A 10,433-nucleotide genomic window follows, 5' to 3' on the forward strand; every position below is an offset into this window, starting at 1 on the left:
AGGGAAAAAAAACCATGAGTAAACAAGTACATTTAATTTTCAAGTATAATTAATTTTGCAAGTAAAGAGTATAAACCTAAGTAATAATTAAAAAAAAACCCAAACCATTTATATTTTATATAAAAAGCCAGTTATTTCAAGTTGTACACATCAAGGGAAACAGTGCCACAGCTTAATGAGGAACAAATTCTATCCATAGCTGAAACAGCTAAGCACAAGTTATTACATACAAATATACATATCTGCACCATACTTATTAATATACTTTAGAAAAACCTAATTTTTCCGAACAAGGGCAGCCCATTTCCCCTCCTCATAATCATTGTTTCCTGATGTTACTCTGCAGAGTCCTTTGTAACTTGGCTATGTTGGCATCCAAGGCTGCTAAACTATTCTTAAAGTCCTCTTCATCTCGAGAAGTAAATGTTGAGAAAGAAGTTGCACTCCACTCAGATCTCACTGATAAACCATCAAATGAAATGCAACTAAAATCAGCTGTTTTACTACCTTTTCTCTGAGAAATCTCTGTTGGAAATGGCATTGATACACGAGGGTATGTACCAGGCTGAGGTTGGTCTGGTTTATCTGTGGAATCTTTTGCAGCTCCACTTGGAATGACTTTTGATCTCATTTGGACTTTGTCTCCTTCCAACTTTGCTTTATCCCCTGTAACTTCAAGAGTGTTTTCCATAGTCTTTTTCACACTGTACCCAGCACTTAACTTATCCAGTACAGTTGGATCCTTTGATAGCTCACATCCACACTGCTGCACAGAACTTGGGAGCTCACAGAAATCCAAAGTTTTACAAGCCCCTCTACTCTGGGGTAGCACACCACTTCTTTCAGAGACTGGCTGCTGTTTTTTAGAGGCACTGCTAGTCAATGGAATATAGATTGTCTCATCCACCTTGTTTTGGTCATCTAGTAAAGTCCCAGAATCACTAATTGTTTCTGCATCTTGGTTCAATGAAGTTTGTAGTGCTCTGGGAGCTGATGTTCCTTCTTCTATGAACGTACTGTTTATTTTACTTCCTTCAGCATCAAACTTTTCATAGGCCAGATTTTGCATTTCCATGTTTCCACTTTCATTTGCGAATTGGAGATCTGTATCTATCAAAATATGATCCATTTCTAATTTTTTAAGGTAAGTCATTACTGCAGTACTCCCAGGAAACGGCTCAGGTTGCATCTGCTTTTCGTGGTCTTCCAGAAGAGACTTTGAGAGAGCTTTTTCAGGTTTGGGTCTAACGTTGTCCACTGTGAGGTCAGACAGAAGCTTGGCCATACTGCCCTGCAAGGTTCTGTTTAGGTAAGATTAATACAACAGGTTCAAAATTAGTCACTAAAAAGAGTAGTTAAAAACTTTTCTATAGGACCAAAACAGTAGATTTATCAGACTGTGGTAAAGTGGCAATGCTCTTTCTACATATTGTCATAAAATGTAGTACAAACATGAACCAATTCCAAGTTTCTTGAACTTTTCTTCAGGTCAGTATGGTTATAAAACAACTAGAATAGCACAACCCAATGAAGTTCTCCAGATTATTCCTGGTTTACCTGACTTTGTGTGGCACAAAATGAAATAAATTGATGCCAAGAAACTGTTCAAAGCAGATAGAAGAAGTTATCAAAATCCCTACAAAATGTTTTCTGAATTATTGTTCCCACTACATATAAAATATTATGAAAAATATTATAAAGGAAATAATTCTTCTGATTTTCTGCTTTGTACATCAAAAGCAATTCATGTTTAGATGCTTAAGTCTATAGCAGATACATAAACAGATGCAGTAAGACATTATTATACCACCATCTGGTGGTCACTATAGCAGCCACAGAAGTGTCTAAAATTCTACTGAATAATTTGAAACGTTGATTAAAAATATTCTGCTGTTTCCATCAGTACCAACTATAAACATGTCAAACAACAGTTTTGTTTCCTGTACACAGAATGTCCAAATCAATTTTTTGTGCATACCACTATGCATCTGAAAAAACCTATTTATGTCTCCCAGCTTGCTGCTATTTTTATCATAAAAGACTGTGATAAAATAAATTCACAATAGTAGTTCTGAAAAAAAAAAATGTGAATAACACCACCTTCATTCAGTGATAGAAGAACTCCTACCTCTACCCATAATTATATCTGGGCATAATCTACTTCAAATGTCTGTACAGTTAAAGAAAGGACTGCTCATTCCCACAGGAAGAGCTTGCTGTGGGTCCTGAAGGCAGATCTTCTCTGCCAATTGTGCTCAAAACCAGACCAATATCTAAAACAGTGTAAAAAAAAATTCAGGTTAAGAGTTAGTTTCCAAATTCTACACCTTCAAGGGAAGTATCAGTATGTTTTCAGGTCCTTGCCCTTCCCATGGAACAACTTATTTCCAGATCTGCTATTAAGAGTTAAAACTTCACACAAGTTACTGCAGATATTATTTTACTTTACCACAGAATTCAAGTCATGGAATATGATAACTCTGTTTAAACAAAATTATATCACCATTGCTACAAAAGTAACTACAAAGAGAAGTTTTAGCCGGTGTTACCTCCTACCACCAAGATATTAAGATTACAGTAATCCACAGCATAAAAAAAAAGAAAAAAACCCAAAAAGACCAATGTCAAGAGGCAAAAAAAAGGCTTAGCCAACAGTACCTGGTTAATTCCCGCAGTCTCTTAACCTCAGCGTCCCGCTGACGTAATGTTATGCCCAAAATCTTGTTTTCTTTCTCTGAAGCTTCCAGCTTAAACTGAAGGCTCTTCACATTTCCTAATGCTTCTTCCACTTCTGAAATGCCAAGAAGAATTTACTTAATTATTTGAGTTCTAAAACATTAAACAAAGAATAACCAAATTGAAAACACGTACCGATCTTGAGCTTGGTGGAATGAATGTCATAATGCTGTTTGTTTTCAAGCAATTCCTCTTCTTTATCTTGAATAACTTTTGCAAGATGTTTATTTTCTTCTTTCTGAGTTTCTACTATTTTAAGAAGTTCTTCATTTTTAGCCTGCAGCAAATCAAGGCCTTTCTGCGATTCTTTCAATTGACTCTGGAGCATCATATTCAAGGACTGCAAAGAAACTACTACCAAAAGTAAAACATAAAAAGTTTAAGTGTTTTGTATGGTAGTTTGAATTGCTAAACCAAACTAAGTTTTTAAATAATCTTGGTAATATGCATTTTGGTTACAAATAGAGGAAGGGGTTTTTGCAGCAGCAAGATAAAGCTCAAGCTTTCTTCTTAATTATCTGTCATCTTCATTTTAAGAGGCACATAAGGAAAAAAAATCTGCTTGGCAGCTGAAGAGCCAAGTCTGATTGTGGAGCCTAAAGAGGCCCAACAGTCCATGCAAATGCAGCTGCATGATTAGACCCACAACACTTAGTTTGGTTGCCACTAAAGGCTGCATTACATACAGACATAGGAAGGTACAAATATGTAAATAAAAAATAACAGTATCTATTGAAATAAAGCTGTAACAAATATCCCCCTGACAAGCAACATTATCAGTACTTTACATTCATAATTGCAGCTCTGTCCAGATTTCTTCTCACTGGTGTCTTGTTCCCTGAGTTTCTGGTTTAATATTCGTAGTCTCCTAAATGTGAATTATGAAAAAGCACAAATTCAGAAGTATTAGAATTAGCTCAAAAGCACGGCACTTTAAATTAGTTTGGTAAGAAGTTGCTACTGAGAATTACATGTCATGGAATGTTTCAGAAACATAAACATTTTTAATAACATGTTTTTCTTACATTCCTGTACTTCTTCAACACAAAAGACCCTTTGCACATTCTGGTATATATCCTTCCCCCTGTTCTGAAGTCAAGTGCTACTCAGTAATGCATTTGAGAGCTTCCCTGAAATGAGAGACACTTTTGCATTTGAGAATGGTCTACAAAAAGAATATGAGCAGGCTAACTGTGTTGATACTGCAGTTTTCAGAACAGTGCATTGATCCCACCCAGCCAAAGGACACTATTAAGACATCAGTATTAACTGAAGACTTGCTGTGTGTTAGTTATTTCTTTTTAAGGCATACAGCCTTACCAACACACTTTCTAGTACATAAATACTGCACAGACAAGAAGGGAAGAGCCCTAACATGTACACCATGACAATGATAGAACACAGGCAATTTAGCACAGGCCAGTTAAAGATGCTTTAGGCACATCTGTAGTAACCACAGGATCGCTGACAGTTACTGACCTGCGCAGCTGGGCATTTTCACTCCTGAGGGGCTGTAAAGCCAGTGCTATTTCAGCTTGGATGTTTGTACTTCCCACTACAGCTGGGAGCAATGATACACAACCTTCTATTTCACTCATCAACCTCAGCATTTCTGAATCATCTGCAAGATGTGAGGGGAAAAAGGAGATTCAATAAACCTATAAAGCTGCAATATGACAGTAATATTTTACATGTGATTAAGCAAGCTACAAAGTGGTTTACTAGTATCTACATTGTTTTCCCCAGGAAAACCTCATTTTTAACTATATTTACTTAAAAAATAAGCTTGACTATGAAAACTAGGCTTTACATCCTCAATAAAACACAAGCCACCATCTCTCCAACCAGCCTTGGTGGGACTGCTGTTGCAACATGTCCACACTGGGCCCTCTCTCAGGGGAAAGGTCTGTATATGAAATAGGAACAATCCTTACCCCAGATGTTATGATAATGTTAAAATAGTCCAAAAAATAATACTTATGCAAAGTGAAACCTGAAGGTATTACTCTTGTGGAAAACCACGCTAAGATGTCACACACCATCTGACACACACAGCTTGCAGGAACTGAAGTGCTCACATTTAACAGAGCTCTTCTGTTATTTGTATGTATTAACTCCACTGCACAACAAAAACGTCCTCACCTTGATCTGTTATCAGTTCTCTGAGTTCACCCATAAGATATTTTATAGTCATAACTTTATGGGCTGTTTCTTCTGGACTTCCTCTTCTAGATTTTAGAACTTTTTTCACACAACTTGTCCTACAGCTTGTATCTCTCACTGGAGCTATGTCAAGGACACTCAATTCATCTTCCTCACTGACCATATCCTCACTGTGCTCTTCAGAAGTATCTTCCTCTGTGTCACTTGAGCCATCACGTTGTGCTGGACAGTGCTGATGGCACCTCTGTTCAGTGCTGCCATTCAGTCCCTCACGTGATTGTAACAGGGCCAGGTGAGCTTGTATGCACCTTATCAAATCTGCTTCTTTTATCTGGTGCTCTTGGCTTGGAGTCATCTCTCTGGCAGAAGATGCTGGGACCAATGTAGGCACTGTAGGGATCGAAGAACCTGGTGCTATACAAGGGACCACACTAGGAAGAGCAGTGCCAGACTGCACTTGTGCAGCAGGAGCAGCAGAAACTACTGGGAAAACCACAGGTCCTCCCATCTCTGGCACACATTCACTGGCACTATCTACAGGAACACCCTGCATAAAGAATATTCAAATTAAACAAAAAATTAACATAATTTCTAAATCTTTAAAAAAATAAACAACAAACAACACTACTCTTGTCTGCCTCAATGTAGTCTTGATCATTCTTTACTAATTATAAGAACAAATTATTAACTGAATAATTTTCCTGTATAATAAGGAGTAATTAAAATGTAAATCTGGTTTAGATTGTCTTTATCTTAAATGTTACTGGCAACATTAAAGCACAGTTCTTTTTCAAGTGTTCTATAAAGAAAAAAACCTCAGCAGTGTTTCTTGAATCCATCTAGAACGGGGAAGAAAGAAGGAAAAAAAAAAAGGACAACACTGTTACCTTTCAAGATTTTAAGCAGATGAATTTCAAAAGTCAAGGCCAGCACTAGCTATACATGGACTGTCTGCAGATGGAAGGTAAGTCTACAGTCTTACAGATTCAAGGTGCAAGCCCTCTACCACATTTCCTGAGGTGGCAGCTGGTTCTCTCCATTAGTTCTATTCTATACCCTGAAATACACAGGCATTTTAACATGTGCCTGTAAGATAATACAGACTGTCTGAAGAAATGATTAACTTGATCATTGGCAGGGAAAAACTCCATATGATATATGATTTCTTCTATCAGGAGTTGGTTAATGATCCTAATGTGCATTACTGAGAATGCAATTAACAGTAATCAATAATTTCCTGCACCTTCCATGTTTATTGTCCATTACAGAATTTCCCATGCAGAAACAAGCAGCCAGTTGAAACGCCTCTAATTTCATTTTCTGGTGTCTATATAAGATGTGCTTTGAAAAGCGATATTTTCTCTATTTTGTTCATCGCTACAGACTGAAATATGCAATTTTTTTAAAGGAAAAGCATTAGGAAAACTGACAAAATTAAATGTATAAATAAATAGGCAGTGCTAATTCAGTATGTTTATTAATAGTCAGAATCAAACTTCTACTTACTGACGGAGTAGTCAAGGGATTAGCTGAATGCTGCAAGGACAGTGCTGATGTGGACGTAGGTAACAGATAATTAAAAGCTGCAACATTTTGACATCCTGAAAGAAAACAGCACTCAGAGATCAGGGAAATTTGGGGCAAAACTCATGCAGTTAAATAGTCAGCTCTACATTAATAGTTCCACTAACCCTGATTTGAGGTAGGAGAAGGAGTTATAGTAGGAATTTCGTTACTCTCCTGTGGTGGTTGGCCAGTTATCAGAGACATCTGAGTTTCCACATGCTCACACAGTTTCTGATACCTCACAGGAGAGTGTTGACTGCAAGGCACATGAATAGGTTGAACCATCTGATTCTGCGCTGCACTGGAAAGTTCTTTCTCAGTAGAAGGTGTGGTGGACGAGGCAAATTTTCTATTTGATATTGGCACTGCAGAGAAACAAGGAACAAAAAACCCACCTGAAGTTGCCAGTCTTCTCGAGCTACACAAACCCATTGTATTGTCTGGTAGATTGGTAAATGCACTCAATTTCCTTTCTTATACATGTAACTCAAACATTTGTGAATTTCAGTAACTGTTTACTAAACGTTTAAGGTTTTAAAAACCAGTAATTTATGTCTACATCCTTTTGTGGATTCAGCCTGGGATCAGCCTATAACAAATGGCAACAATTATCTGAAGCCTTGTCGTATCTCAGTAAGTTGAGGAGTCTTTTAATGTTGTTCAAGAAAAAAATCAAGCCCAAGAAAGCCCACTTACCAATTTCTTTTCGGACAGGGGCAGGAGTAACATTTCTTGTTAACCCCTTTTTCTTGGAAGTATTTCCTTTGTTTAGCAAAGGCTTGGAAGTAGGTGCTTTCCCAGGTTGTTTATGGACAGCCTCCTTTCCTAGTATTAGTTGAAAGAAAAAGTAGTCAACAAAACAAATCAAGAGAGTATTACAAAACCTAAAAATATAACTTGCATTTTCAATAGCTACAACCTGTAGCCCCATTTTGTATGAAATTCTTCAGTAAAGCTGCACACTGATCAAGTCCATCATGGATAGCATCAACCTGCAAAAAGAACACTGCAGTCAGAAAATGAGTACCACTGTTTTCTTTCAGTAGATTCAGGTTTGAGGGGAGTAATCTCCACTCTATCACCTGACAAACTGATAATCAGAAAGAAGTTTTCCATATACTACTTTACAATTATATGGACTTTTGCAAAGATGTAAATTTCACAGAATAACTAAATTGTGTTGTTGCACCATGTCCATTCGCTGAATTTTGTGTCTTGGTAACTGCATGCGTGGTTTTTTTAATTCTTATTTCCATGTACAGTTAAACTATTATCTACAGCCTATTTGTATTTTGGAGACAACTGGTTCAGCACTACACAAATCCCAGTGCTGCAGCACTGACTCCATACCACTCTTTGTGCTCTTTTCAGAACAAAAACTTAACAAGTGTGGCTGTTCTTCTGCCAAGACCAGCCCCCGTCCACAAGCAGCATATTTGTCTTTGCAAAATGTATCCTGTGCTTTAATGAGATTTGTCAGAGCCAAAGTCACTGCACACAAAACCAACTTGCTTGTACCTGCAAGGTGCAGTACAGACTCTCTTACTTTGCAGGAGCTATTTCAGGCTCAGATTAACCTGCTTTTCTTCTATTACTTGTGGTATTACAATTTCTCTTTTCTTTAGATAACAGGGATGACTGTATTAAAAAGTCACTTAATTACCTGATTATCAGAGTCAGGGGAAAAGAATTCTGCGTCAGAATAACATCCTCTCCTTAAGGCAAACCTGAAAAAGTCAAATTCACTGTTTATACCAACTCCTTAATATGCAACAAAGTAAAAAACAACTTACTTTCATTCAATAGTAGGAAACAAGAGGAAATTAATTTTATCAAGAAAAAATAACTTTCACTTTCTGAAAACTTTGCATGGCTGCAACAAACATATTTAGCCAACAATAACAGCTGAAGTCAAAAGCGACTTCAGTCTCCATTCAACAATCTTACATACAGCTAACAATTACAAAAATTCAATCTACTACAAATAAAACATATGCAGAGTCAACTCTCTATTTTTACATGCAAAATTTCTATTCAGTTTGTGTCTGTCTATTAATGGGCTGCTTAGAACCTGGCCATACTGACTTTCAGCTAAAACCTTTTCTTTACATATACAACAAATTTTGGTTAGTTGTGCAGTGTGACAAGTATAAGATTCCCAAACACTCACACATACACTCAATCTTAAACAGTATTTGTGATCAAAGTCTTACTGTTTTCTTCCATTTGTTGGTTTAACTGCTCCTGACAGCCTTCCAGAGGACAAACCCTGTTGATTACAGAAATACACTTTGATTTTCATAGTACTTTCACAACATACTTGAAGACTACCATTGCCCCCCAGTTCCAAGAACTTTTGCAGAAGTGGATCAGTTCAAGGTAATTTACAGCTCCCAGGCCAAGGAGGGGGTAACTGTTGCCACCAGGGCCTTAAACTTGTGGGTTTCATTTCATAAAATGTGCCCTTACAGCATGATGCTTTGATAATTTCCACAGCATTCTACAGATACAGTGATTCACTTACTGACACATCCAAGAGCTGATGTACAAACTCAATAAATACCCACCTGAACCCTGGGGACTTTAAGGATCACACACAGGGTGGAAGAACCCTCACACATTCCCAGAGTCACAGGATGGGTCAGGCTGGGAGGGACCACAGTGGGTCCTCTGGTCTAACCTCCCTGCTCAAGCAGGGCCATCCCACAGCACATGGCACAGGATCGTGTCCAGGCGGTTCTGGAATATCTCCAGTGAGGGAGACTCCACACCCTCTCTGTGCAATCTGTTCCCCCCTTTAGATATTTATACACATTGATGAGGTGCCCTCTCAGCCGTCTCTTCTCGAGGCTGAGCAGACCCAGCTCCCTCAGCCTTCCCCCGTAAGAGATGCTCCAGTCCCACAGCCACCCTCGCTGCGCTCCGCGGGACCCGCTCCAGGAGCTCCATGAGAGACTCGCCCAGAGTTGGACACCGCGCCCCGGTGCGAGCCGGGCTGGGCCCCGGAAGGCCCGACCGCTCGCGGGAGTCGTTACTGGATGGCGGGAGGGACCCCCGCAGCTCCCCTCACCCCGTCCGGGCACACGCCGGGTCTGTGAGGCCGCGGACGAGCCCGCCCCGCGCCCTCAGCCCCCCCGCCCCGCCGGCACCTTGCGCGGCCGCGCAGCCCCCGCGGCGGCCATGGCCCTGGCCCCGCCCCCGTCCCCGCGCCCGCCAATAACGGGCCGGTCCGTCCGTGAGGGGGCGGGTCTAACGGAGGGGGCGGGTCTAACGGAGGGGGCGGGTCTAACGGCTGCGCCGGCGGCAGCGGACGCGGGAAGGGGAAGGAGCGGCGCTGCCGAACGCGGCTGGGGATTGGTGGAGAGCGGGTGCGGAGGAGCCAATGGGAGGAGAGAAGAGGAAAGGGCGGGGCCAAGGTGGCCGTGAGGGGCGGGCGCGCGCCCCGGCCCCGCCCCGCCGCTCCTGAGGGGAAATTCCCCAAGCTAGGGGGAAATGCACGTGCTGATCCCTTAGAGCTCCTTTCGGAGCAAGAAAGTCACTGTGATAGAACAGCTGAAGGAAGGAATATAAGCTAGGGGGAAAAAAAAAGAAGATGAAAACAACTCAAAACGATGTGAGGCAACTACCAAGTTAGAGCCAGAACCATTGGTATACTTCTCTCTTAAAGGAGTTTCTGGACGTTTATAGGTAAATTCTCATTGAACTGATAGATGTGGGTGCAAGATTTAAATAATGAAGAATTATTCCAAGTCGTTTAGTAACAAGTAATATATGAAAAAACCCAAACATCCCCGCACCCCAATCCCATCCTTTAGTTTGAAGATACACAGATCAGCACTTCATCATATTCATAAAATACATCACACTCATAAAATACGTGGGAAAATCAAGCCTTGCAGGTGGGTGGTCACAAAATCAGAGGATCAATTGGGTTGGAAAAGACCTCCTCGATTCCAACCCGTAACCCA

At 40.2% G+C, this 10,433-nt stretch overlaps 1 protein-coding gene across 4 annotated transcripts; it reads right to left on the bottom strand.

The window, feature by feature from the left end:
* Positions 1-27: 27 nt before the first annotated feature.
* CCDC14 (coiled-coil domain containing 14) lies at positions 28-9,697 on the bottom strand. 4 transcript variants are annotated; one of them, XM_032693703.1, is made up of 13 exons: positions 9,615-9,697; positions 8,679-8,734; positions 8,129-8,192; positions 7,385-7,457; positions 7,162-7,290; positions 6,591-6,830; positions 6,406-6,500; positions 4,879-5,446; positions 4,216-4,357; positions 3,525-3,604; positions 2,872-3,090; positions 2,659-2,791; positions 28-1,301 (listed from the first exon to the last, which is right to left on the bottom strand). In XM_032693703.1, the coding sequence occupies exons 1-13, from the start codon at positions 9,645-9,647 to the stop codon at positions 320-322; spliced, it is 2,814 nt and encodes a 937-aa protein (XP_032549594.1). In that variant the 5' UTR covers positions 9,648-9,697; the 3' UTR covers positions 28-319. The 4 variants fall into 4 exon arrangements, with proteins under 4 accessions (XP_032549594.1, XP_032549593.1, XP_032549590.1 ...); XM_032693702.1 differs by lacking the exon at positions 9,615-9,697 and adding an exon at positions 9,376-9,514; XM_032693699.1 differs by lacking the exon at positions 9,615-9,697 and adding an exon at positions 9,033-9,120 and having other exon boundaries at positions 2,872-3,087.
* Between the last annotated feature and the right edge of the window lie 736 nt (positions 9,698-10,433).

Source organism: Chiroxiphia lanceolata, chromosome 7 (assembly GCF_009829145.1).
Source record: "Chiroxiphia lanceolata isolate bChiLan1 chromosome 7, bChiLan1.pri, whole genome shotgun sequence".
Taxonomy (NCBI): Eukaryota; Metazoa; Chordata; class Aves; order Passeriformes; family Pipridae; genus Chiroxiphia; species Chiroxiphia lanceolata.